A 25,310-nucleotide genomic window follows, 5' to 3' on the forward strand; every position below is an offset into this window, starting at 1 on the left:
ATTCCAGAACAAAAACAAGAAAAATTAAAATAAAAACTGCACTGGTTTTAACAAATTTAACAAACTGTAGAAACATTTTGCATGCAGACTCTTATATTGTCTCTACACACAACTCACATGTTTATCACCCATGTAGTCCTACAGTACATAATAATCGGCCTAGTGTACAGTAATTGTTCTTCAATTACTCATTCAAAAGGATAACACTGCCTTACACTTACACACTTCCCTTACACTCAAGCAATAAAAGCAGCACTGCATGTATGCCTTTTGAGTTTTTGCACAAGTTCTTGTGTCCTTTCCAGGCAACGTTGCTTTTGGAACACAATTAGAGTCTTTTTAACAGTAATGCAGCAATAAGCCAAATGTGAAAAAAACCTTTCTAAAATCAAAAACACATGAGCACATCGTAACAAGAACTAGAAGAACCCAGTTATTACTGATGCCAACAAACTAGTGCTGCTAGGAAATCTTGATGATCTTGCTTGTGTAGACTGCTGCACATCAGTGTAAATATTTGGTGCATTCTTTTCCTTTCCTGTCTGTTGGTGCCTTTGTTTATTTTCTCATTGCCCACTTGCCTCCGTTTGTCAGCTGCATGGCTGTTGTTGCCTCACTGTGAGCTAATGTTGTCTATACACTTGTGAAAATCTCATAATATATTGATGTGTATTCTGCATCTGCTGCATTGTTATTTCTTTATATGGTATTATGCAGTGTTCGACCAAACAAATTGATGAAAGGCTAAAATTAAATTTGTTGTTTGAAATCAAATCTTAAAGACTTATATTTCACCTATTTTGTAACTGGAAAAGTTTTTTTTTTAATATGTTCTTGTCTGTGTCATGTCTGAATGTACATCTGAGCTGAATGGGGTCAGTTGTTGCAGAGCTCAGTAGGTCAAAGCTAGGTGCAGGCTGGGATGGCCCCGTGATCTGATATTTATGGTTAGGAGAGTTATAAATAGCTGTAGTATGTGTGTGGTTACTGAGGAGTCCATTGGCTCGACTGTTGTAAAAGCCACGAGAGGAGCACAGCCATTTGACTGACGGTAAACACCAGACAATAATTAGTAATGCATGTAGAGAAAACCCTAACTGATTAGGCCATTGCTGTTGTATAAATTAACCTGTTGAACTTTATTATTTGTTGCTGTTAAATGTTCATGTTCCAGATCATTTAAGAGCACTTGTAATGCTGTAAACATGTCTTGTTTTCTTTGTGACATTTCCTTTGCTACCTTCAGTTAGTGTTTGAGCAATACTGGCAAATGATACCAGCACTTGTCCTTGTAGTAGGACTCTCCATGCTTTTTTTTTGGCTACACTGAGAGAGAAATACTACCAATTCTCTGCGGGAAATCTGATCTCATGGGGCCTGTAAAGTTAAGAGATAGTGGACCAAAAACTAGGTCAAATTAGATCTGCTCATTAGAATCCTTATATTCATTATTTAACATGTATTTTAGTGTCAATAAACTCAACAACAAGAATAAGACTGCAGCTATTCCCTGCTTAGCTGCACTCTGCTGTCGTTCACTTTTCCCTGTTGGGTGCAAGCGAGTGGCGTGCGAGGTCTCAGGTACCAGATTTAATGGTCTTGTTTGCCTTATGGCTGTGTCTCCCCAGAGCAACACCTCGAGCATTGACTCTTTCTGGACTAACAGATGAACAGGGAAACAGAAGATGTCTTTTATCAATCGGAGGATGACTGGGATGAAGATGAGGCAACCCAATATATAATTGAACAAAGTCTGATTCAATACAGAAAGCTCAAAGGATTGAATCCAAGGTTAATGTCTGTCCATGTTGAAGTAAAATACTTTTCTCTGTAGGTTGTGTATCTTTGTTTATTGTTTGAATCGCTTTTCTGTGCAATTTCTTTCACTAGTGACCTGAAAGTCAGCGATGACCCTGATGAGATTTTCAAAGCAATCAAGGAGGGTAAGATGATGATATTCTTTGAGCTGTTGAAGCTGAAGCAAATTTTCATTAATCTTTCCAGAGGTTCTGATATATACTTCATATGCAGGTGATCAGGATGCATTGAACAGACTGGCAGAGCAACCAGAGACTCTGTCCAGAGTTGATGAGCGAGGATGGATCCCCCTGCATGAGGCCGCAGTCCAGGAGAGCAAAAAGATACTGGAGTTTATATTCTCAGGTAGTAAGGATATTAAAAGTATGACTGTAATGTTTGGCCATACAGATTAAAAAAGGAAAAAATTCTGGTATGTTGATCGGTTGTTTGGTATTTGGGTTCCAGGATCATCTCCTGGGGCAGCCCAGTGTCGTACTCTTCAGGGTGAGACGCCACTGTTTCTAGCTGTGGTTCATGGACTCAGAGAGAACGCCACATTCCTGTTACAGAATGGTTGTAGCCCGGATCTCCAGAACGATGACCAGGATTCTCCATTAGTGGCAGGTATTGGACACTAAGTTCATCTGAATGCAAGATGCACCCCTCTTAACAAAAATCTAAAGATATTTGCAAATTTTAAAATATTTTTTTCTTTCTCCTACTCTGTAGCTATTCTGAATGACCAGTATGACTTGGCAACACTATTGCTTCGCCACAATGCTAAAGTAGATCAAACAGGACCACTAAACAGGACAGCTCTACACGAGTCCGCATTTTTAGGCTTGGAGAACTTCGTCCATCTGCTCCTAGAGTCTGGTGCTAACCCAAATGCATGTGACATCAAAATGAAAACTCCACTGGCTCTGGCTGCACAGAATGGACATCTAAATGTGGTGGAGGTCCTGTTACAGAAAGGTATGTGAGCTAAGGTGATTTGAGTGCACAGATTTCAAAAGTATCTAGGTTCCATATGGCTTCACTCACTCAGTTGATCTGACTTCATGGTATAGCAGTGAATTAAAAAAATCGATTTGCATTTTGGCTTTTCAGAACAGTTGGAAAAAAGAATTCATACAAGACTGAGTTGATAAATGTCTTGGCTCTGGGACAGATTAATCCATCCATACTGTTTGCCAAAAATACATTTTCTTATCGTATCTGTATTTTTGTAGGAGCCCACGTGTGGTATGAATCAGAGTCAGGCACTATCTTGTTCGATGCTGCAGCATCAGGAAACCCTGACATAATCTCCTTGCTGCTGGACCATGGAGCAGATCCCAACCGACCTCTTTACAGTGGACACCTGCCAATTCACCGTGCAGCATACCATGGTCACATACTGTGAGTAATGTCTATGTTACAACATCTAGCTTTCACACTTCTCAAACAGAGTTTGAACCACTGCTATATTGTTAAATAAGGACTCCTCTCTGACAGGGCACTGGAGCACCTCATCCCAGTGACTGAGCTAGACGCTGTAAAGGAAAGTGGGATGAGTCCTCTCCATTCTGCAGCTGCCGGGGGGCATGTTCGCTGTGTCGAGTTGCTGCTCAACACTGGCTATGATCCAAACTTCATGCTGCACCCAAGAGTGCGCCGCAGCTATGATGATGAGCGCAGATCTGCCCTCTATTTTGCTGTGTCCAACAATGATCTTCAGTGCACCCGCTTGCTGTTAGAGGCAGGAGCAATGGTGAACCAGGATCCTATCAACTGTTTGCAGGTGGCTCTCAGACAGGGCAACTATGAGCTGATCAACACGTTGCTGAAGTTTGGGGCAAATGTAAACTACTACTCCCGTGTCAACACCACTCACTTTCCCTCAGCACTGCAGTATGCCTTGAAAGACGAAGTCATGTTAAGAATGATTCTGAACCACGGTTATGATGTTAAGCGTTGCTTTGACTGTCCCTATGGTGATAGTTCCCATGACTACGCTCCTTGGACGACCTCGGTCATCAAAGACATGGTGGTGAGATGAAGCGTGTCTGAGAGAAAAGGGTATAAATAGTGGAACCAGTGGAATAACACTTCCTTTCAAGGTTTCTCTTTGAGTCCTACATTATGTCTTTTTTGTTTGTTTCTAGTTCTGCGAGGTGATAACAGTGTCCTGGCTTATGCACTTATCTGGTCAGGTGGTGCGCATCATGCTGGACTACACCGACCATGTCACCTTCTGCACCAAACTCAAGGACACATTGAAGGAGCAGAAACAGTGGCCAGAGATCTGTCACATTCAAAGTAAGAACTGCTGTGATCCCTCATTTGTTATTTTTTGACCTGTTGGAAAAAGTGTATCAATGACTTTATGTTTTATTTATTGACTTTACTGACTTTTTTTCAGGAAATGCACGCAGCCTGAAACACCTGTGTCGGTTGCGGATAAGGGAGCATTTCAGACGCCTGCGCTTGAGAGCCCCAGTTTTCATCAACTTCCTTCCTCTTCCTCCAAGGCTGAAAGATTACATACGCTACAAGGAGTTTGATGTTTACAGCAGGGGCAGCATGGTTAACCCACAGTAAAAACACATTTATAGTTGTCACAGATAGCACTGTGATAGAGGCACAAAGACAATAAGTATCTTGTATCTGTTACTGTGTGTTTTGGAAATCTTGTTGTGTTCCAACATATTTTATGTGTTTTATTCCTTGCAATATTATTTGTACAAAAACTCTGTACTTTTAAGTTTTTTAATAGCTAGTTCAAGTTCAAGTTCTTTAGTGTTAAATCTCATTACACAAGCATAACAGAGTAAAAATCTTAGGTTTCAGCTCCTCAACAATGTAGTAAGGAATAAAATGAAATATTTAAAGTAGTGATAGTAATAGAAATAATAATAAGAGTATAAAAAACAAGAGTGTAAACCATGAGTGTATGTATGTAAAGTGCAGTGTGCATGTTTCCTACTTAATACAGTAACATATAAATACCCTCTGTAAATGTACTCTTTGTTATACAGTTGTGACTCCTCTGGATAAATGAGTCCTAAAGAAGCAATGCAGAAACAAGACTGGACCGTGTGTGGTCAATGTGTGAAATTGTGGCCAATGTGTGAATTCCCGGATATTAAATGTTGGTCTGCAATTTTCTGTAGTGGTCCCAGTAATATTTATTGTTGAAGTGTACTGAAGTAGAATATCACATGACATGGTTAAGCTATTAACGATTATAAATGCAGTTGCAAGAACAATACTTTCCACTCATATCTTGGGATGTTTGATTTGAAAAAGAACGTACTTCTAATTATAACTATTCTAATTATCTGTTAACTCTCCCTGCTCTTTCATTTGTTTTATCTGCGGATGTCTCCCGTTTTTCTAACACTCACTCTGTATTGAGTGTTTTGTCAGAGTGATAGTTATTTGGGGTGCTTTAACTGTGCGCTCTCCCCTCGTGCCTCCCGGCGCATGGAGAGCTGTTTTCTCTCCTACTCTGCGGGTTCGCACTGTTTGTCCCGGCCCGGATGCAGCCGAAGCCGCGCGAACCAACGGTGATGGTTTCTCACGTGCAGCAGCCCCAGGCGCATCACCGGGTGAGCTGCCGACATCATCCCGAGGAGTGACGTGACGCTCCCCGCCGGCACCGAGGCCGCGGACCTCACGCGCCGGGTCAGCACACTCCTCCGACAGTCGTGCAATCATGGCGTGGGAGTCCAGGTGCAGACTGAGATAGGGCATCTGCTTGCTCGGCTGCAGAACGCGATAAATCTGGAATGAACTACAACGATAAGATCATGAGCCTGGAGGGATAGCTCAGGGCTTATGCCCTTTTCTTTCCATTGTAGGTGGTCTTATGTCTTATTTTGTCTTGCTTGGCGGCAGTAGAGACCGAAGGAGCCGGAGACTCTTGAGGTTGAAAAAGGAGAAACCTTGTGTTTGGTGTGTGTCTCTTACATTGATTTATGTGTGTGCATGTAGGTGTGTATATAGGTTTGGTTACTCAGTTATGGGGGGTTGGGTGGCTGGGTTTTTTTTGACAGCTGTAGAATGAATGACAGGGGGGTGTCAACTGTTAGTTTTGCTTCCATTATAGTTTTCTGGAGGGTAAGATTGTTTGTTGCTGTCCTCAAGTATTTCAGTGCTATTGCTTGATGTCTTTGTCTTCCAGTGTAGATACATGTTATGGTGCGTATGTTATGATTACTGATGTAGAATGGGAGTCTGTGTGTCACTTTCAGTGTTTTGTTCTGCATTGTTTGCAGGCGTTGCAGCTTGTTGTGAGAAATAGTGATCCAGGTGGGGACAGAGTATTCAAAGAGTGGTCGGATATATGACAGGTAGACATTGATTGTAGAGGGTGATGCACCATGCTTTTCACAGAGGGCTTTGAGATGACTGAGTTGATTGTTTGCCTTTTGTTCCAGGTTATTGATGTGTTTTGTCCAAGTTGTGTTGTTTTGGGATGTTACACCGAGGAACATCGCTTCTTTGCTGATACTGGTTTTCTTATTTTATAGTGTCAAGTTGACACTGTTGTTGGGCTGCAGGTGTGGGTTTTTAGTGAAGATTGTCCACATATTTGACCAGTTTTCTGTTTCATTTATGCATTTGTGAAGTTTTTTAGCTGCTAGTTCTGGACATTTGGAGCTAGACCAGTAGCAGAGGTCGTCTGTGAACTCCGAGACTTTGCCTGTAGTGGCTGGGGGTCAGAAATGTATAAAAGAAAGAGAAGGGGGCTCAAAACTGCACCCTGAGGAACTCCTGCTTGGGGAGTGAAAGGTGTTGAGATGGTGGAGCCAACTTTAACTTTGATTTGGCGGTTGTTGAGAAAACTTGAGATGATGGATTGGGTGGGTTTGGGAGTTTGAGATTGGTGTCCAGTAATCTGTATTTGAGTCCACTGTGCCATACTTTGTGGAAAGCTTTTCAATGTCAAAGAATATTGCCAAGGTTATTTCTTTTTTGTTTAAGTTTCAATGAATGTCTTTTGATAATCAAGGGATGTTGCCTGTGGTGGCTCTCCCTTTCCTGAAACTGGCTTGGTGAATTCCTAGGGCGCCCATTGATTCTATGTGGTTGGTGAAGCGTGAGGTGAGTACTTTTTCAAACAGTTTTCCTATGTGACTGAGAGAGCTAATGGGATGGTAGCTTGTGGCATTGTCCGAGTCTTTTCCTGATTTGTGGATCACAGTAACAACTGCAATCTTCCATGGTTGAGGGGAAATGACCAGCCATGAGGCAGGTGCAGAAGAACTGTCCAAGGTGCTGAAGGTAATAGGCTGGGGCTTGTTTTATCAGTATAGTGTCAACATTGTCTTCTCCTGGTGCTTTGTTTTTCATTTTTTTCAGGTGCAGTTGTATTTCTTGAATGGTGACTGGCTTTGTTAGGTTGAGTTTTTCTGTAGAATGTGTTCCAGGTTTTCTGTTGGTGAAGGGTATATCGTATTTTAATAGTGCTTTGCAGTCTGTTTATTTCCGTTTTGGTGTGGGGTGATCTGAACCTTATGAATTCATTTTGCAGCTTCCTTTTATGTCTTATGAGTTGGAGGAGGTGAGGGGGTAATGTTGCTTGTTGGTCTAGACCTTCGGGGGTAGTAATCAGAGTGGTGTTCTTTAGTTTTTCTTCTTTGTTTGATTTGTATATTTCCCATTCTGCTGTTTTGTAGTTATACTTCCTTGGGGTCACTTGGGGATGAAAGGAGAATGTGGTGAGAACAGGTAAGTGGTCACTGCAGAGATGGTTTGTGGTGAAGAACTTATGAAGTTTTGAAGCCAGATCAGGGGTGCAACAGAATCAAGTCCGGAATGTCTGTGTTGTCTGTTTGGGGGGTGGGTTTTGTTTGTGTTTATGATTGACAGATTTGTGTTATTTAGAATCTGTTTGAGTGCTATGCCACTTTGTTTTTTTTTTTTTTTTACAGTGGAAGTCTACATGCTTTGCATTAAGATCTCCCATCATGAGGGAATGACTGGGGTTGGAAATAGCTTTAAACAGGGCCGCTGAGGATTTTGTTCCAGGGGACAGTAGACGCTGGTGACTCGGATAGGGTGATATGAGTGTATTTTCATTTAGGTTGCAATATATTCATTTCCTTTCAGTTCCTCTGATGAGAGACTGAAATCAATTTCTTATCAGGATTGCTACTCCTCCTCCATCTCCTGTCTGCTGTTCTTTTCTTATGATGTTGTAGCCAGGGATCTGAATTCATGTTTTGTTTGATAACAGTGTTTGATTTATGCAAGCCACAGAAATGTTCTTCTCGTTGAGCAGTTGAATTAATTCCCCTTTGCCTCCCCTTATTATCCCCTTATTATGTGTAGATGGTGAGAGCCATTGCAGAGGGTGTGAGAAAGAAAAAAAAAATATTGCTTTTCGTGAGAATGATGACGTGGGGTGGGGGTGGGGTTCTTATAATGAAGTGTGTGTGTTTCCTAATGCTTTTGAGTACTTTTGTTTTCTTGTCATGAATGGAGGGTGATGGAGGGCTTTCCGGCTGAGAGTCTGGCAGGTGGTGGCTTTTTGGGGTCATGTATGGAAGATATGCTGGACAGGTCTTGGAGGCAGTATTCACCTGCAGAGTTGGCACACTTCGCTTCTCTCTTTTCCTTTGTGCAGGTTTTGTGGTGGTGATTTTCTCTGCATCTCAGGCATACGACTTAGTCTGTGCAGTAAATGGATATATGATTGTTTGATAATGGGAGGGGGCCGTGCTTTCCCCACTCTGTACTGGAAAAGGTCCATGTGGAAGCCTTCATGGAGAAGGCCAGCAGCTTGGTCTGGGTTGAGAGGTTGTTGTTGGGTTGAGAATGTGGTTGACTGCTGGGAGGATTAGCTGTTGATGCGTTGTTTTTGCGCTGTGATATTTGTGTGAATGCTTTTGATGACCAGCAGTTTTGTAGGGGTTTCAGATGGGGGCATAGAGTTGTGTTTGTGTGCTAATCTGCAGGAGAACTGCACTCCATTAAGTGATTTCTCAGGCCATGGTGAGAGTAAAGAGTTCAGGGAGGAAATATCCTTGGGGAAGATGAGAATGCTGCCATTTCTCACATGGACCAGTTTTTGAAATTGGGCTTGTGGCTTGAGTCTTTGGAATTCCTTTAGGATGGGTTGGTTGGTTGAGAGAGAGTTGTCAGGGGTTTTGACATTCTCTTCTACAACAGGTGTGAGGTGTTGGTTTTCTGTTGACTCCCATCTTGCTCTATTCCTGGGAGCTGTATTAAACATTTGGTATTTATGCATGTTTGCATTTACAATGTCCAAGTAGCTGGGGTTAAGCAGGGGCTGTATTAAGTGGAGTGTTGAATTAAGCAATTTGTGAGAAAGAAAAAAAAAACTAAATAGGCAGTTTAGTTGTGTATAAGTGCTTAGTGAGCCGCTGAGACTTAACAATACAAAAGTGCCTTGGTCACCACATTTGCTTATATCTCAATTGCATCTGCTGTGCCCATGGAGGAAACCAAAGAAGCTCTTTAAGCCATGGCTGGGATAGGCTTCACAAGGCTGCGGTGCAGACAGGTGCTGTGTATGGTGTGTGCTTTCTGTGTCAAATTGTTCAATTCCTCACTGAATATCCTGGTATAAATCCGTGCAGATGTAAGAAATCCATGTATAATCTGAGCCAAAGTACAAAGGACAAAGCTCCCGGAAACTCTCTCTGAGTCAGAAGTTGAGTACGACTCATACTTGGTATCAGTGCGGAATGTGCTGCAGTCAGTGGAGGTGGGGACGTAATAGAAAATTGTTCAAGACAATTCATTTTGAAAGAGCAATGGCCAATGGGGAAACTCCAACACTTGGCCGGCTGACCAATGATGTAACTTCATCACACTGTGTGAGTACATCACTGACAGACAGCCGGACAGACAGGGCTGGCTCCGCTATTGCGGTCCAGCCAAAAATAAACTTTAGTTTAGAAGAATTCCTGCCTCTGTGGTGGCTGTGAAACTCAAAAAAGTGAAAGGCCCTCTCTAGAGCTAGTGTTTGGTTTGTGTGCTCTGGGCTACTGTAGAAACGTGGCGGTGCAACATGGCAGCCTCTCTGGAGGGGGACCCACTCCCTATGTCAAGTTTCCTTGCCCTATATACATATAGAGACCTCATTCTACTGTGACGAAAGTATAACAATTCTTATTTTCAGGTGATTATACACTAATGAAAACATACTTATGAATATTATATTCCATATCTGCCAAATCTATTCTGCTATATGCCATCATGGATGTATAAAGAGAATTGGATACAGTGTCAGAGGTGGGACTCTGTTCATTCTTATGAAAGTTGCTCAGTGGCGCATGAAGCAAAAAAAGCCACTTCCCGCGGTAAAGAAATTACCTGGGTGAAAACATACTGCGCATGCTCAATGGGCCACACGCACCCATTGAGCATGCTCACTAGAGACCTCTACTGGCTGGAATGGGTAACTTCTGGTTTAGCTCTCCAGCTAACTTGAATAGGGACAAAACAAATCAATCGTGCAGCTCTTCTAGATTTTCAGAATTTGGTCATTTTCGAATGGATCAAATTCTGATAGTGAAATGACTCATTTCATGGGGGTTGTAAGGCTAAAAAAAAAATTATCTGCTGATTTACAGATGTAGGTCTATGGGAAAAAGTCTTTTTGAGTCAGTGTGCATCACGTGACGTTGTAATTACACAGTTTGGCCACTATGTCAAATTTGCTTCAAAGACTGGCGCTGTTCCTGTATCTAGTTGTCTATATACATCTATGGATGCCACTAAATTCTGCTCACTGGACCTTTAATCAACCTACATGGTTTTAAGTGTGTATATCAGTAGCCATCTACTAGTCAACAGTGTGTGAGGTGAAACTGTGTGGGGAAAACAGCATTCAAAATAATAATACTAATAATACTAATAATAATATAGCATTTAAAAGGTATAAGGAAAATAAAAGTTGAAATGTAGAGTGGTCATGTTCAGTCAGGGCTTCATTGCTCAATTTGGCTGCATCCTACATATTGATTGTATTCTATGCACTATTTACTTTTTAAATATACTTTATTGAGTTTTTGCACAGGAAAAAATCATATATACATAAATAGTAGTAGTAAAGAGAACAGTTTCAATAAAATACATAATTAACAATAAGTAATAATACAATCAATCAATGTTAATCAATATAATAATACATAATCAGTAATCATACATAATTAAATAATAGTGAGAACAAAAATACAGAGCATAAATAACAATGTTAGAAAGTGCCATGGTCTGAGTCTCTTTTGCGTGATGTCCATCGTCCTTTGTCTTTTCAGTTCAGTAACTATTTGTTTGAAGATGACAGTAAGCAATATTTACTCTGTCACCTCCGTGATCACTCACACATTGCAGTACACCTTTCTGCCGCTGGGTTGCGCGGATTCTCTCGTATGTAAACACAGTGACGGTAGCGTTTTGCAGTGGTGGAGAAGAACGTGTACGTCATTTTCACAATGGCGGAGGCTGGGTGAGGAGGAGAGAGTGTGTGTGTGTGTGTGTGTGAAGCGGCGCCGTAATCATTACAGCTCCATTGCCCGTAATACGTGCACGGTGCCGAAAATGGCCCTGAACCCCAACGCGGTGGGGAAAAAGGACTCAGAATGTACCGACACGGGCGATCTGCAACCGGAGGGAGGCGAACCCCACAAGAAGTCAGCCGCCACCTCGGCCACAGCCAACCAAAATGGCGATCAGCCTGGATGTGGAGACAGTGTAATGCCCGAACAAAAAGCCCCTGAGCGGCAGAGGAGCGTGCAGGCGGACGCCCGGAGCTTTAGCAGCTCTCCCTTGCCAGGCCAGAAACCGACGGAGGAGCTGCCACGGAGAAATTTCCAAATCCCGAGGAAGACTAGAGAGCGGAGAGGTGGTGCCATATCGCTGCTATTTTGAACAGAGCCTGTCCTGTCTTTCATAATTCTGGTGCTGCATGTTGCTAGCCTGCTAGTTAGCTGACTGGCCTCGCGCTAGCTGTTGGTATAACGAGTTTGTCAAAATGTTCCCACGTCGTTTTAGGTTTAAAGTATATCTCTGTCATTCTCCTGACAGATAGGTGTAGTGTGAGCCGTTTTAACTCCTGCTAGATAGGTGCAGTGTGAGCTGTTTTAACAGACATAGCTGTGGTAGTCGGGCTCAGGTATCCAAGTTACCAGTGAGCAGCAAGGCAGCTACGTTGCTGTGAAAGCGGCACTTGAGGACTGCTCATTTGAAAGCCCACCTTGTTTGGTTTCTTCACCTTTTCACTATGACCACAGACCATAAGTCTGATTGACTGTAACGCTGCTGGTGTCATGATAGTGTTGCAGCCATCACCTGACAACATGTGGGTGTCATTGACCTCAGTGAAGGGCATGGATACATACACCCCAAGCCATCTATCTCAAGTGTTTCCACAGTGCCATGACTCTTTAAATGAAGTCTGAATAGTTATAAGTGCACGTGTCCCCACTTGAGGTCTTGCAGTATTTCAAAGCATCAGTTTTACACCTCACCCCCAATACTCCTCAGAGCATTCCACTATGCAGCCCTACACCGGCCCCATCATACTTCAGAAAAGGTTGGCAGATAGACAGTGTTTGTTACAAAGCTTGCATCAGGTATTTGCATGTATGCAAAGCTGAGCAGAAGTGGCAGGACTTATCATATTCAGCCTCTCATAGGCAGCAGCCCTGCTTGCAGTGTTTGGGGTCAACTTTTCCCCTAGCAGGTTGCATATGTGATGTGTAAAATGCTTTATTGGCCAAGTTGGAAACATAAGAGCTGTGAGACAAACTTGGCTGTGTATGTGTGTACACTCCATTGGACTATCTCCAGTCTTCATCGTGCTGCCTCACATCAGAGATGTTTACTATTTGTTAGCTGATAGTGCTCCGTTTAGGTAGTCTGTAGTCAGCTAGTGGTCGTTTCACTTCTTTGCCTGTGTTTGGATTGACAGGATAAACCTTATGTCAATACAGACAGATGAGGCACCTGCACAGTGGTTTGTTGATGTAAAGGATTCCTAGTTACTGTTGTTGTTCAGTGTTTTCCCCAATCATAGTGAGTCTTTCTTTCCCAGTGCACATTTCAGTAACCTGTTGTGATGAGCTGGCTTTAGCAGTTCAGCATAGGATGCTGCTGGTTCATTGCAATCCGACTGAGCTTAACTAAACACACAGAGAATACCAGCCTGCAAGCATTCACTTGCATCATTTCCTCTTGCACCTCATGTCTTTTTATTTGAGAATATGTGACTTACATATTGAGCTAAAGTCCAGACACAGTGTGTGCATGTGTATCCTTGTTATGTGTCAGAAAGAGCCATGTATTTTAGACTTGACATCGTCATGCCAGACAACCAGTTTGATGTGGCTGTATCCTGCAGGTCAACTTAAAGTTTTGGTTTGAAATGCTACTTTTTGCTCTGATCCTCCTCTGCACATGCACACAGGTCTATTCTGCTGATGCGATATGCTAATGCACTGATTCACCCTTGTGTGTGCAGGCTTGTACCAGTTTCTGCCCCCTGACAGCCGGGAGTTTGAGGACCTTGTGAAGATTGTCTCCTCATTTTACTTAGACTCATCATCACGAGGAACCTTCTCCTACTGCAAGGCCAGGCTCATTCACAATGAGCTGCTGGAGAAAGAGGTTGGTCACTGTCTTCCTGTACCCCACAATGTTAACATGGGCATTTCTCCCTTTTTGATAATGACACCTGCTTGTTGGTTGCAACAAAATCATTCGTTTTAAAGAAGTCTTCTCTTGACTCTGCAGTGCTGTAATTCCAAAAATGTTCTTGTAGCTCATGTGACAAAGCTGCAATAAATGTTTTCAGCATGCGATCTTCCAAGTTACACATTCTACCAGAGCCATGTATTATTAAAGTGCTAAGAGTTTATGAGGTTCAGACTGCTGTATCTCATTTACTTTCCACTCCCTTTGTGTGCCAGTTCATCGAGAAGCGGAGAGAGATGAAGCAGGAGGGGCGGACCGAACAAGAACTGACTGAGTCGTACTGCTTCCTTTATCCCGACAAATCCAAGGTTGGCCTGCCTGCAAAGCCTCACTCATCTATATAAAACCATATAAAAGATAATGGAGAAGTTATAAGGAATGATTTTTTTATGTGATTCAGAGCTTTATATGTTCTCTTGTATGTCTAGCTTCAGTGGATCTGTGAGAAGGGTTTGTCGGTCGGGCACTCCAGGATAACTACACTAGGAAATCCATCAGTGGGTAAGTTGGTCTTTTGCATGTCGCTGTATATAAGTAGATGAAATTGTAGTTTTTGGATGACTGCTTATGATAGTTTTGAGGGTTGTCAGCCAAACTAGTTTCCTTTTTTAAATTGATTTCATTTTGGAACTTAACATCTTTGTTATTGATCGGCATCTAAGGATGTTTGGTTAGAAAAGTTACAACTGAGGACGACTAATATGTGGCTTATTAAAAGCTTGGCTCAGATACAGAACAATATGTCAGTTAAATGTTGATTCACGACTGAGTACCCACTCAAGGAATGAAAGCTTTGTCTGGATTGTTGTGAACAAGTAATTACATTATTCTCATTGTTAGATTTCTAGCGTGTGAATATGATACTCAAATGCATTTTGATTATGATGCTCTTTTTACTAATTTAGTTCTTTTGTCATTGTAGGTGTTTATCTCTCGAAATATTCCGATTTGTTACAAATCAATCCATTTGAAGTGGGCTCATTTGGAGACATGATCGTTTTTAAAGTTATGAGGGTATGCCTACCATTCTGTTTCATTTTGTAATGTTGACAGATTTCTAATTCTTGTGGGACTTCAAGCCAACTAATGTATTTTGTCTCTCAGGGCCGAATAAAGCACATCCATGAGAACACGCCTAAGAACGCTATAGAACCTACACCCAAGTTTGACTGTCATTTGTCGAAAAGTGCCAATAGGGTTACGTCTTTGCTGTCTTACAGGGCTTTTGAGCTCACGCAGGTAAACATGTTTGTTTTTTTTCATTCACTTATATCGTGTTTATTTTAGCAAAGTAATGCTTTAAGTTCTTTAATATCTTGGTGAGTATGTCTGTGTTTTAATTTGACTTTCTTTTCATCTTTCAGCAATATTTTTTCGAGTTTGCATTCGATGAGATCAAGGCACGGCCCAGGCATGTGTGCCCCTACGCTGTGGTTTCCTTTCAGTACAAAGGCAAGGAGGCTGCAGCGACTCCAATGACTGCACACAGGTACGTATTCCTGCAGGAAATGGTGAAACTTAGCAAGTATTTTCAGGCAGTTGAGGAAGTTTGCATGAAACATTTAACATCTCCCCCGCTTTTTGTTTGTTTGTTTGTTTGTTTCTCTCCTTAACAGGTTTAACACTATTTCCCCTGAAGGAAGTAGAGGTAAAAACATTTTTTTAATCTTCGCTGATTACTTTTGATGAATATATAATGGAACAACTAAGGCTCTATCTGTTGTCTTGAATTAGTGTCATGTCTGTGTAAATGGGGATTTTTGTAAAGGCCACTTCACACCAGGAGCGGAAAGCACTCTGCGGCCAGTCTGCAACAGAGTCACTTTGTTAGTCAGTATCACAGTATTACGTCTTTAACTAACTTCCTACTATCTAACTTCAGCATTTTGATTGGCATTCTCACTCTTAGTCATCAGTTACACACCATAAAATGACCCAAATTATATAAAACAATCAGAGCTAAAATTTCTAAAGGAGAAAAAAAGTTATGAGCTCTTCTCTCTGGCTGTATCATGTCTGACCTTTGACCTGTGCTGCTGTTGATGCCATTGCAGGGAAAAGCTGCTACACCGTGTGGAGTGGTCCACTGGTGAACAAGGGCCAGGAGTTATTCCCAATCAGTTTACGATCCTCCTCGCGCCCATATCTACCTTTCAAACTGTGAGTAAACCTTTAGTCTTGCACGTTCTTCTTTTTATCTCTAGGAACACATCTTCAGTGCTACTGGAATTTCCTCTGTTAATCATTAAAAGTGTTTTGCTACTATGAGAATTTTATGAGCTGAACTATAACATTGCATATAACTTGTAGCTATCAGGAGGAAGTTAGATTTCATTTGGCAATATGCAGACATCATGGTTCGTTTTTTTCTGGAATTGGTCATGATTTGCTTTCTGATGAAACAGGCCTGAGAAGCTGGAGGTGGATCGGGGTATGCAGCTCGACCAGGTGAAGCGAAAGATTCCCTCTGTGCTCTTTTGTTGGGACACCTACAGCGCATCACGGGAAGGTCAGTCAGCACCACACATTTGAATATCTTATAATGGACTGGTAAAACAAAAAAAAAAAATGCCCTGGGCAAGTTCAGTTTCTAAAACTATTATGAATGCATATGCTGCACAACTGTCTCAGTTATAAACAGAAGTTTTGCATTATTTCAGATAAAACTGAGCATACAGAAAAATAAATGGCGACCTAGATAAGTTATTTGCCTGCTTTGTATTCCAACTTGCTTCTCTTCGTCCGCAGTAATGAAGTGTGGGATGTCCTGCAGCCTGTTTGAGGTGGTGGATGGAAAAGGCAAACCGACCAGCGGCAGCTTGGCAGCACTGATCAACAAACTGGAGAGGGACAGGATGGTGAGTCACCCTGTAGCTTTTACCCACCAGGAATCATGCAAGAGGTTCTCATACACGAAATTCCCCAAAAGGCACAGAATCATTGCACTGAATCATAGTTTGTCAACAAAATGATCGCTGAATTTAATTGAAAGATTCAGGATGTCCAGAATCATTCGAACAGCTTTTCCTTCGGATCCTTCTTTGTTCAAAATCTGAGAAAGCACATAGAGAAGGACAAGAATAAAAATAGCTTTTCTTACACAATATTCATTTATGCATCATCAGCTTGTGTAATTTTGTGGCATTAACTGTTTGTATGCCTCTTTAACAAGAAAATGGTGAAGAGAAAATGTGTCATGCTTTTGGGGTTTTCCTCAGTAACTATAGTCAAATACAATAAACTTGTCAGTAATAACTGCTGTTGTACAGGTGTATACAAGGGAGAGGTGAAAAAGTGTCCAGCAACACACATGTGTAACACGATTGCTCACATGGTCTGATGGAGATGCATCCTGGTGTTTCTGACTGCAGTGTCTGCTCTGCTTATTTAGGTGCTGGTCAAGTCCTTGTTTGACAGGGGTTTTCTCTTCCTGCTGTCCTCGGCTCAGATGGTTGAGTCCAAAGGTGCCAAAAAGCTTGTTCTTTTACTTTCTTCTCATATTTCCCTCTTGTGTCAGTTGAACACCTACTTGTTGCCTCCGGTGAAGATTCAGCCTCTAAAAAAAGTTTCTGTTTGTTTTATAGAGCGGCGGGGGCGGACTGAGAAGAACCTGCAAGCATTATTCATCTTTCAGGAGTCAAGGGTGGTTGTCAAGTATTGTAAGTATTACTCACAATCCATCCATACCTTGTCTGACAACTAGACCATTTAATTAGTAAGCAAATGTTTACATGTAACAAAGATCTTCCCCACTTCTACCTACTGAAAAAATAGCCCCTGCTCTTTAAAAAAAAAAGGCCATATTTGATGAATAAGCAGCAACAGCGTAATAGAGTTGAGTAAAATATGTGGCTTTTATTAGGCACCTGTCTCTGAAAACTTTCCTAGAGCAGATGTGCATTCATGTAACGCTGTAACACTGACATTTGTGTCCTCCATCTCAGCATCCAGACTATTCGAGCCTGAGCCGTTGACGGCGGAGCCACAGCCTGCTACCCTGTCTTCCATGGAGCCCTTCATCCCTGCTCTGCACTACGCCCTTTTCAAGTTGCGCCCCAACCCAGGCAAGGACTTGAGCTCTGGGGTGGAGCGACAGGCCACCGATTACTTAACTCGCATGGATTCAGGAACGGTTCGACCATTCATCCTGCCTGACTACAAATATAATGTGGACGATCGGACCAACCCGCTCCCAGTGCCCAGACCCAAATTTAACATGGATGCTGTGCTACGTTCTTATGTTCACAACCCTGCCAACTATATTTTACCTTTGAACAAGGCGAAGGACATCATTGAAAGAATACGGAACCCAGTACCCATCCCCGTTCCCATCCCCACGCCTGCCCCGGCCCCAGTGGAATACAGCCCTGTTTCTGACTGGGGCGGCTCAGACAGGGGCTCAGACAGGTCAGAGAAACCCCAAGAAAGGCTACCCCAGGAGAGGCCACCTTCAGAAAGGCCAGCCCAGGAGAAGCCGCCTTCAGACAGCAGCAGACGGAGGCCGGGGTTGGCCCATTCAAACGGGGCCCAGATACAGCACAAACCACACATTGAGCCCCAGCCTCAGCCCCAGAGGTTGCGGCTTTCCCAGAATGAGTACGATAAAGACAAGATGAAACAGTTGCTCAAGCTGATTCAACTCCATAAAAAAGCACTAGTGAAGGATCCTGGGAAGGAAAGGGGCGAGGACGGGGCGTGGGACTCCAACAGTCTGAAGAGGAAATTTGAGGGAGATGAGAGGGGAGGCGTGAACAAACACCAACGCACAGATCTGCTGAGCAACGGGGAGCCCAGTAGAGGTGAGGAGAGCTGCAGCTGTGTGTGTAAATTGATTTAAATCATGTAATAAAATTTAAGTTTTTTGAGGACGGATTTCCACCACCTACCTTCAAAGTTAATTCTTCTGAAATAATGATTATTATATTAGTTTCACAACGCAGTCTGATTAGTTCTCAGTAACTGCTTTGCGAATAAAAACATTTCTGCCTATTGGGCACTTTATTAACAAGCAGCTGGTGTCTCACTGTACACCAAAATAAAATTAATCTGATTGTTTACATTGCATACATATTTATATCAAGATGCATGCCTTTTTTTTTTTACTGCTCCAGGTAGCTGTTCATATTCCTGTGTGTACTGTAACCAGAAAAAACCCTGCCTCTGCAGTTAATGTTGTTTGAATCTATAACTTAAATAACTGCCACCCATAGTAAAAAATATTCCTCACATTTTATCGTTATAGTAAGAAAATATCTTTTAGCGAGAAAATGTTCTTGTTATAAATACCTTTCTCGTCTCTTAATAATTTTAAGGTAAACTGGGAATAGTAGGTGCTTTTATAGTGACAAACATCCCATTGGCTTTCAGAAACCCATCTAGGTTGTCACTTTGGTTCTTTCTCAGATAGAGACGCAGAGTGCACAATATCCTTCCAAGAGTCTGCATGCTGATAACAACTCCATCTAGGCTGCTTAGTTAGAGGAGAATTTCATTATGTGTTTGCTCTAAAAGGAAATAAGACTTCATCAGGTCATTCAAACGTCCCAGTGCATTAATTTCAGCAGCAGCAACATGGCTATTTTTATGAGATACAGATACAGTCACCTTATACAACACCTTTCTCGTTATACTGACATTAAATCTCACATAAAAAGAAAATGTACTTGTTTTAATGTGAATAAGCATTTTGTCTGTTTTGAGTTTTCCTCGTTAAAGTAAAGAAGAATCTTGTTATAACAAGTAAACTCTCTCATTATAACATGAAAACCTTTTCATTACAACAATGCTTTCTTATATCGAGAAACAGAAAACAGCACTGAATTTTTTTTGTTATGGTGACAGCATTACGTTGGTTTAAATAATATTTTAACTTGTAAAAGTTTAAAATTTTTGCAATAATACACATCCTCAATATTTCCTGTATTGTACTCATGAAACCTAGCTTTAGCTGTTTGAGAGCTCAAGCTATTCTAGAAGACTAATATACCCAGTTTAGCATTTGCCTCTAATTGTGTGTATCCCACTAGGAGCACAAGCAGATGAGATTGGAGATGAGGGCGGACAGAGCGACAATCTGACAGCAGTGATGGAAAGCATGGGCATCTATGACACTGACCTGAGGGCCTGTGGCAACACCCATTCCTCAGCAGTCAACGAGACCCAGCGCCTTCTCAAGATCCTGTTGGCCACTCTAAACAAAGCCGTAGCTCAGGGTTCAATGCCTGCGCAGTCAAACCACGGTGAACCCTCAACGGGTCCAGGGGCAGGGGAACCTGCTTTCTCTGACCCAGATCTTAGGAAACAAAATGAGCCAGCATCACAAACAAACTACATGGAGGTGAGAACAGCTGATTTTAGGTTTATTGTGGAATAATTTACCATGCATTAACTGAGTTCATAGACCTAAAAATAACTACTGATGCTCTGTTTAGGAGGACATGGACTGTAGCCCTGGAAGTCCATTCAGCGCAGGATCCCCACCAGACCAAGCTCACACCTCAGACAACCCGACCTGGGTTATCCCCACCAATGAAGGTAACTCAAAGCAGTTAGTACACGCATGCCTCTCCCTTTTATAGGCATATTTAGATCTAGTTCACAAGGCATCACTGTGACAAGTTTCCTGTCTGCTTTCCTCCAGACAAAGCACAGCCTCTTCCTGAGCAGAAGCCCCAGCCTGAGCCAGAGCCAGAGGCTGTGACAGCGGCAGACAGCCACCCAGAGCCGAAGACGCCTACAATCGTGGAAGTTAAAAAGGCGACTGCACCACCTACGTTACCAGTGGTGGAGGAGGTTCCTTTCAGGCCCTCCATCAGCCTGGACACCATACTCAACCAGGAAATTCACAGCCTCACATCTGACATTAAAAACATCATGCAGACAAACCGCATCTGCTATACCTCGCAGCTACCCCCGCGGTTGCCCCCCCGCCACTGCTGGCTGCCCAACAGTTGCTTCTCAGACTTTGTTGTACCCTACGTGTCCCCTGTCCCCGTTCAAGCGGATGTTAAAGCACTGTGTGAGAAGATGGACAAGTTGATCCCAGCCCCACCTGCTCCCTCCAAGGTCACTTCTCCACCTCCCCCAGTGACAACATCTAATCTTACAACACCATCCCCCACCCCCATCCAGAATCCAAAAACTAAAGTCGAGCCCTCCCTGTCAAAGAGCAGCAACTCCTCTCAGAGTGGCAAACTAGGCACTGTCAAAGAAGCGGCATCCACTAAGACTAAAACAGAAGCCGCGTCAGCAGAGTTGGGGGGAGAGATGTATTCTCCCTCTCAAGTCACAGCAGACTCTCCAGAGAACAACTCCCAAAACCCAGGCACTGCTTCTGGCACTGGGACTGGATTGCTGGCTGGCAGCCTCATTGGTCAGCTGAAGCCTGAGGTTTTCAGCAGCCTTGTGGAGATCTTTAAGGACGTCACAAAGAATACGGTGAAGTTCTACATCTACTCTGCGGACGAGGGGGAGGAGAGCACTGTCTGCAAAGAGATTAAGGTACAATACGAAGTTGCAGCGTGGTCATGAAATTTAAGCTTCTGCAGACTTTTTTTTGTTTTTTAAATGAATCGTTCAGTCTATAAAATGTCAGAAAATGTGTCTCACAAGTTTTCAGAAGCTAACATTACCTATTCACATTGTTTGCTTTACCCAGTCAACTGCCCAAAACCCAAAGATATTTATTTACAATATTATCTTCACATTACATTCAGGAATCTGGAATCGGCTCTTCCACTGTATTTAAAATTGATAAACGACATAAAGGCTGCAACTAATGATTATTTTCATTACCAATTAATCTGCATATTGTTTCGATTAAGTGTTCAGCCTATAACGTGTCAAAAAGTGAAAAATAATTGTAATTTTACACAGCCTAAATTGACTTCACCATATCTTGTTTTGTCCGACCAACAGTTCAAAACCCAAAAGTTTTCATGTTTATAAAAATGCAAAAAAGCAGCAAATCTTTGCATTTAAGGAGCTGGAACCAGCATATGTTCAGCATTTTTGCTTAAATAATGGCGAACAAAAGATTATCAAAATAGTTGCTGATTTTTTTTGTTATCTGTAGATTGACTAATCGACTAATTGTTGCAGCTCTAAATGACAAATTTACTTGATTGTCAAAATTACTAGATTATTTAATCAATTTTGTTTCAGTACTTCTACAAAGTGTTAATGTTACTGCCCATATTACATAGTCATGCTTGTTCTGGGTCACCTTTTTATTGGAGCCAAAAGAAACTTTCTGCAGTAGGAAAATATATATGCAGAGACAAACACAAATGAAAACAGACATCGACGGTGGGAATGTGACAGGCTACACTATCTCCTGTTTTTTCACTATGTGTTCCATGTGTCAGTGCTCGGCTCTTTGTGTCAGTCAGTACTTGTGTGAGTGTGTAAGAGAGAAGCACACATTCATCTATCTATCTCTTACAATTATGTCTCTCCCGTCTGTCACAAAGGAGTACTTGAAGAGTCTTGGCAACAGTGAGTGCAGCCCACAGACATTTCTAGAAAACAGTGGGAGTTTAGATAAGCTCCTCATCATCATTCAGAACGAGGACATCGCTGCGCACGTGCACAAGGTACAATCACCACCTGTCTCCTCCTTATCACTGTCACTGTCTCACCTTCCAATATGTAGTTCAGATGATTCAGAACCAACTGATTCTGGCAATGAATAATGGCATCCGCATGGAATTTTTACATCTGCTGCAGAGTATTGAAGTTGAATGATTTGAATTATTTTTACAGACAGGGTTCTTTTTTTCTGATGTGATCTGAGTTTTAAAACAAAAAGTGATTGAAGAACTCTATTTGTAAAAATCTCCTCACCAGATCCCGGCACTGGTGTCTTTGAAGAAACTGCCTTCAGTGAGCTTCGCTGGAGTCGACACTCTGGACGATGTCAAGAACCACACTTATAATGAGCTGTTTGTGTCCGGAGGCTTCATGGTGTCTGATGAGTTTGTCCTTAACCCTGACCTTATCACACAGGGTAAGTTTCTCTGTTCTTTGTGGTAGCTATGTGAGTTTCAGAAATATCAGTCTGACGATGCTGATGAGAGCTTGTACCGCTTGTTTTCTTCAGATCGTTTGCAGGGGTTGCTGAAGTTCTTGGAGGAGCAGAGCACCCCTGAACACCCCTGGCAGTGGAAGGTGCACTGCAAGTCCCAGAAGAAGCTTAAAGAACTGGGGAGGTCAGTATCTCAGTACCCAGAATGGTAGCAATGATATTTCAGGGGTAGTATGGTTGTATGGGTTAATTATTGCTGTTTTGTCACAGGTTAAACACCAACGCCATGGGCCTGCTAAACCTTCTCACAGCCTATCAGAAGAAGCACCTCGTGGAGTTCCTCCCTTATCACGAGTGTGACACCCAGTCACGTCAGGCTCCAGATCTGGACTGCCTGATCAAGCTCCAAGCTCAGCACACGCAGCAGCGGCACCTTATCTTCCTCACAGGTATCTTCATCCTCATCGCTGTTAACTAACATGACATTTTTGTCAGTTAATGACTTCTATTTAGATAAATAATATCCTTGTACTTGACTTATTTAAGAAGTTTAACTGAATGTTTTATGGTGTTTGTTTTTTACAGAGAGGCCGTTTGAGATGTTCCTACAATACTCCAGAAATGGAATAGTGATAGCGAGCATTGATGACATTATGAGCGGTTTTCACAGCCTGATTGGCTCCATCAATCAAAATGAGCTTCCAACGCCGCCCTCTACTGGTGGGTAGTGTCATCAGCAGCACTTAACATCCAGACACGCCGGGGATTTCATTTCATTTTGCTGCAGTAAAATTGCTTTGCTAAATTGCCTTCTTGAGCTCTATGCTGTTATCTTGCCAGTTAAAGATGGCTGTACTACTCAGCAGAGTCGCTTTCCACACATTTGATTTTGTGAATGCATGTGTAACACATTTGTTGATAATATCTTCCTCTCTACTTTTCCATTTCTCTCTCTGTGCCCTCTCCTGCTCTCCCAGTAGTGAATGATGAGTGTGTGGGAGAGGAGGACATGTCATTAGACTCTGATGATGGTGAGCCACCCACCATATCAGATACCTCAGAACAGAATCCGGATGTTGAGAAGGAAAAGCCTCCACAGCCGCCCCCGCCGGAGATGGAGGAGTTTCGTCCTCCGCTCCCAGACCAGCAGGCCACCCCTGAGAGAACTCCAACGCTGTCTGACTACAGTGCTCTTAAAACGGCCATCTCTCAGTTCAAAGCCTCCAACCAGATAGGGATGGGCCCTTCAGACATTGGCAGCTTGTCACCAGGAGGTTTTCCTGTGAATCCCCACCAGAGCTTCCTGTGTCCTTCAGCCTCGTGGTCATCCTACACCGGTTCTTCTAGCTATGCGGCCTCCCCGGCCTATCCCGCCTCGCCCTGCAGCAGCACTCAGGAGCAGGAGTATCGCCCCACAGCCACAGCTTCTGCCACAGTCCCTACGCCCCCTCTCAAGGCCACAGCAGGACCTCTAGCCAACTTGGCTTCCCTCCCTTTGGAGGTCAAACCTCCCCCTCCACCTCACCTCATGATGCTGGGTCACACATACGGTTCAGATACTGGAGGAGCTGGGGCTGCTGGGACGTCTCCACTCACCACCCCCCTCCCCTACACAGACCACAGTGACACAGTCCAGCCAGGTTACATGGCTGGCATTCCTAAAAATGCTAGCGGGACCCCCACGCAACATACTGATAGAACACTCAGTGGACCTGGGGAGGGTGTGTGGGGGTCAACAGGGACCAGCACTTGTAAGACTGCCAACAGCCAGGGCATGGTCCCCTCTGGCTCATTAGACCCCAGTGGGCTCCCTAAGAGTGGGGAAACCCTAAGAGGCAGTACCCCTGGTAGTCAGGGGGGCAGGACTCAGGTGAACTGCGCTGACAACCTCGGAGCTTCTGTGGGTATTCCCACAGTGGCCACCAGGGGGGGCTCGGTAGTCAGACCTAAGCTGCCTCCACATCCAATGTGTGGTATGGGTTATGGCAGTATAGGTGGCATACCTGGACAGATGGATCATGGGCCTATGCGGGGTGCTATGGGTCCTGGTTCTTCAGGGAGTTACCGAGGGAGAGGAGTCCCACCAGTAGGACTTTGGCCTCGGCCAGGACGAGGACATGAACGGGGGGACAGGACTGGAGGTGGACCCTGCTCTTGGGGTTACCCAGCAGGCAGGGGTGGGTCACAGGATTACTACTCGGACTACACATACACTCACAATTATGCCCCTGAATAGACAATCAAACTTGATCGAAGGGGCAACACGAACGCCATACTCCAGAGACTATTAGAGCTGGCTGAATGTATATATTTCCATGTCATAAACACATTGATTTAAATCAGTAAATAAAGATCCTGATTTTCTACATTAATAAAAATTGATACAGGCAGTGCCGAGTGTCCTACTGTCGTGTAAACTGTATGTACACTCTTTCCATGTGAGCTGTTTGAGACCCTGTTCAAACCACTATATTTATATTTGCCAACAAATGTAAATGGCCTTCCAGCTTCTCGGAATTTATCATGTAATTTCTGTTTGTCCCGGTTTTGAAACCTGTTTGTGAACAAGGGGAAAGGCTGATATTTTTTTAAGGAAAAAAAACAACAAAAAAAAAAAAACGAGTGAATGAAATTTCACTTTTGCTGTTGGTTTTCTTTTTTATTTTACATATTTGGTTGTCCTAAATTCTATTAAAATAAAACATTTCAAATCTTGTTTGTGTGATGGGTTTGATGACAGTGTCAAGCAAACCATTAAAAATATAAATCACAA

General features: G+C 42.9%; 2 protein-coding genes across 5 annotated transcripts; both read left to right on the forward strand.

Moving 5' to 3' along the window:
* Positions 1–25: 25 nt before the first annotated feature.
* On the forward strand, positions 26–4,950 carry asb14b (ankyrin repeat and SOCS box containing 14b). 2 transcript variants are annotated; one of them, XM_044351517.1, is made up of 10 exons: positions 26–1,051; positions 1,629–1,791; positions 1,891–1,943; positions 2,032–2,163; positions 2,266–2,424; positions 2,530–2,775; positions 3,033–3,201; positions 3,298–3,832; positions 3,948–4,101; positions 4,205–4,950. In XM_044351517.1, the coding sequence occupies exons 2-10, from the start codon at positions 1,667–1,669 to the stop codon at positions 4,381–4,383; spliced, it is 1,752 nt and encodes a 583-aa protein (XP_044207452.1). In that variant the 5' UTR covers positions 26–1,051; positions 1,629–1,666; the 3' UTR covers positions 4,384–4,950. The 2 variants fall into 2 exon arrangements, with proteins under 2 accessions (XP_044207452.1, XP_044207453.1); XM_044351518.1 differs by lacking the exon at positions 4,205–4,950 and having other exon boundaries at positions 3,298–3,861; positions 3,948–4,105.
* Positions 4,951–5,619: 669 nt separating this feature from the next.
* tasorb (transcription activation suppressor b) lies at positions 5,620–25,310 on the forward strand. Of its 3 annotated transcripts, none has more exons than XM_044351274.1 (23): positions 5,620–5,641; positions 13,280–13,425; positions 13,728–13,820; positions 13,941–14,013; positions 14,435–14,526; positions 14,617–14,751; positions 14,877–15,001; positions 15,129–15,160; positions 15,567–15,672; positions 15,918–16,021; positions 16,261–16,370; positions 16,904–16,976; positions 17,097–17,171; positions 17,457–18,311; positions 19,539–19,849; positions 19,944–20,046; positions 20,153–21,012; positions 21,984–22,106; positions 22,360–22,519; positions 22,613–22,721; positions 22,808–22,986; positions 23,123–23,257; positions 23,515–25,310. In XM_044351274.1, exons 1-23 carry the CDS (start codon positions 5,623–5,625, stop codon positions 24,771–24,773), a joined length of 5,277 nt encoding a protein of 1,758 aa, XP_044207209.1. In that variant the 5' UTR covers positions 5,620–5,622; the 3' UTR covers positions 24,774–25,310. The 3 variants fall into 3 exon arrangements, with proteins under 3 accessions (XP_044207209.1, XP_044207206.1, XP_044207208.1); XM_044351271.1 differs by lacking the exon at positions 5,620–5,641 and adding an exon at positions 11,215–11,662; XM_044351273.1 differs by lacking the exon at positions 5,620–5,641 and adding an exon at positions 11,216–11,662 and having other exon boundaries at positions 23,518–25,310.

The sequence above is a fragment of the Thunnus albacares genome, chromosome 5 (assembly GCF_914725855.1).
Source record: "Thunnus albacares chromosome 5, fThuAlb1.1, whole genome shotgun sequence".
NCBI lineage: Eukaryota > Metazoa > Chordata > Actinopteri > Scombriformes > Scombridae > Thunnus > Thunnus albacares.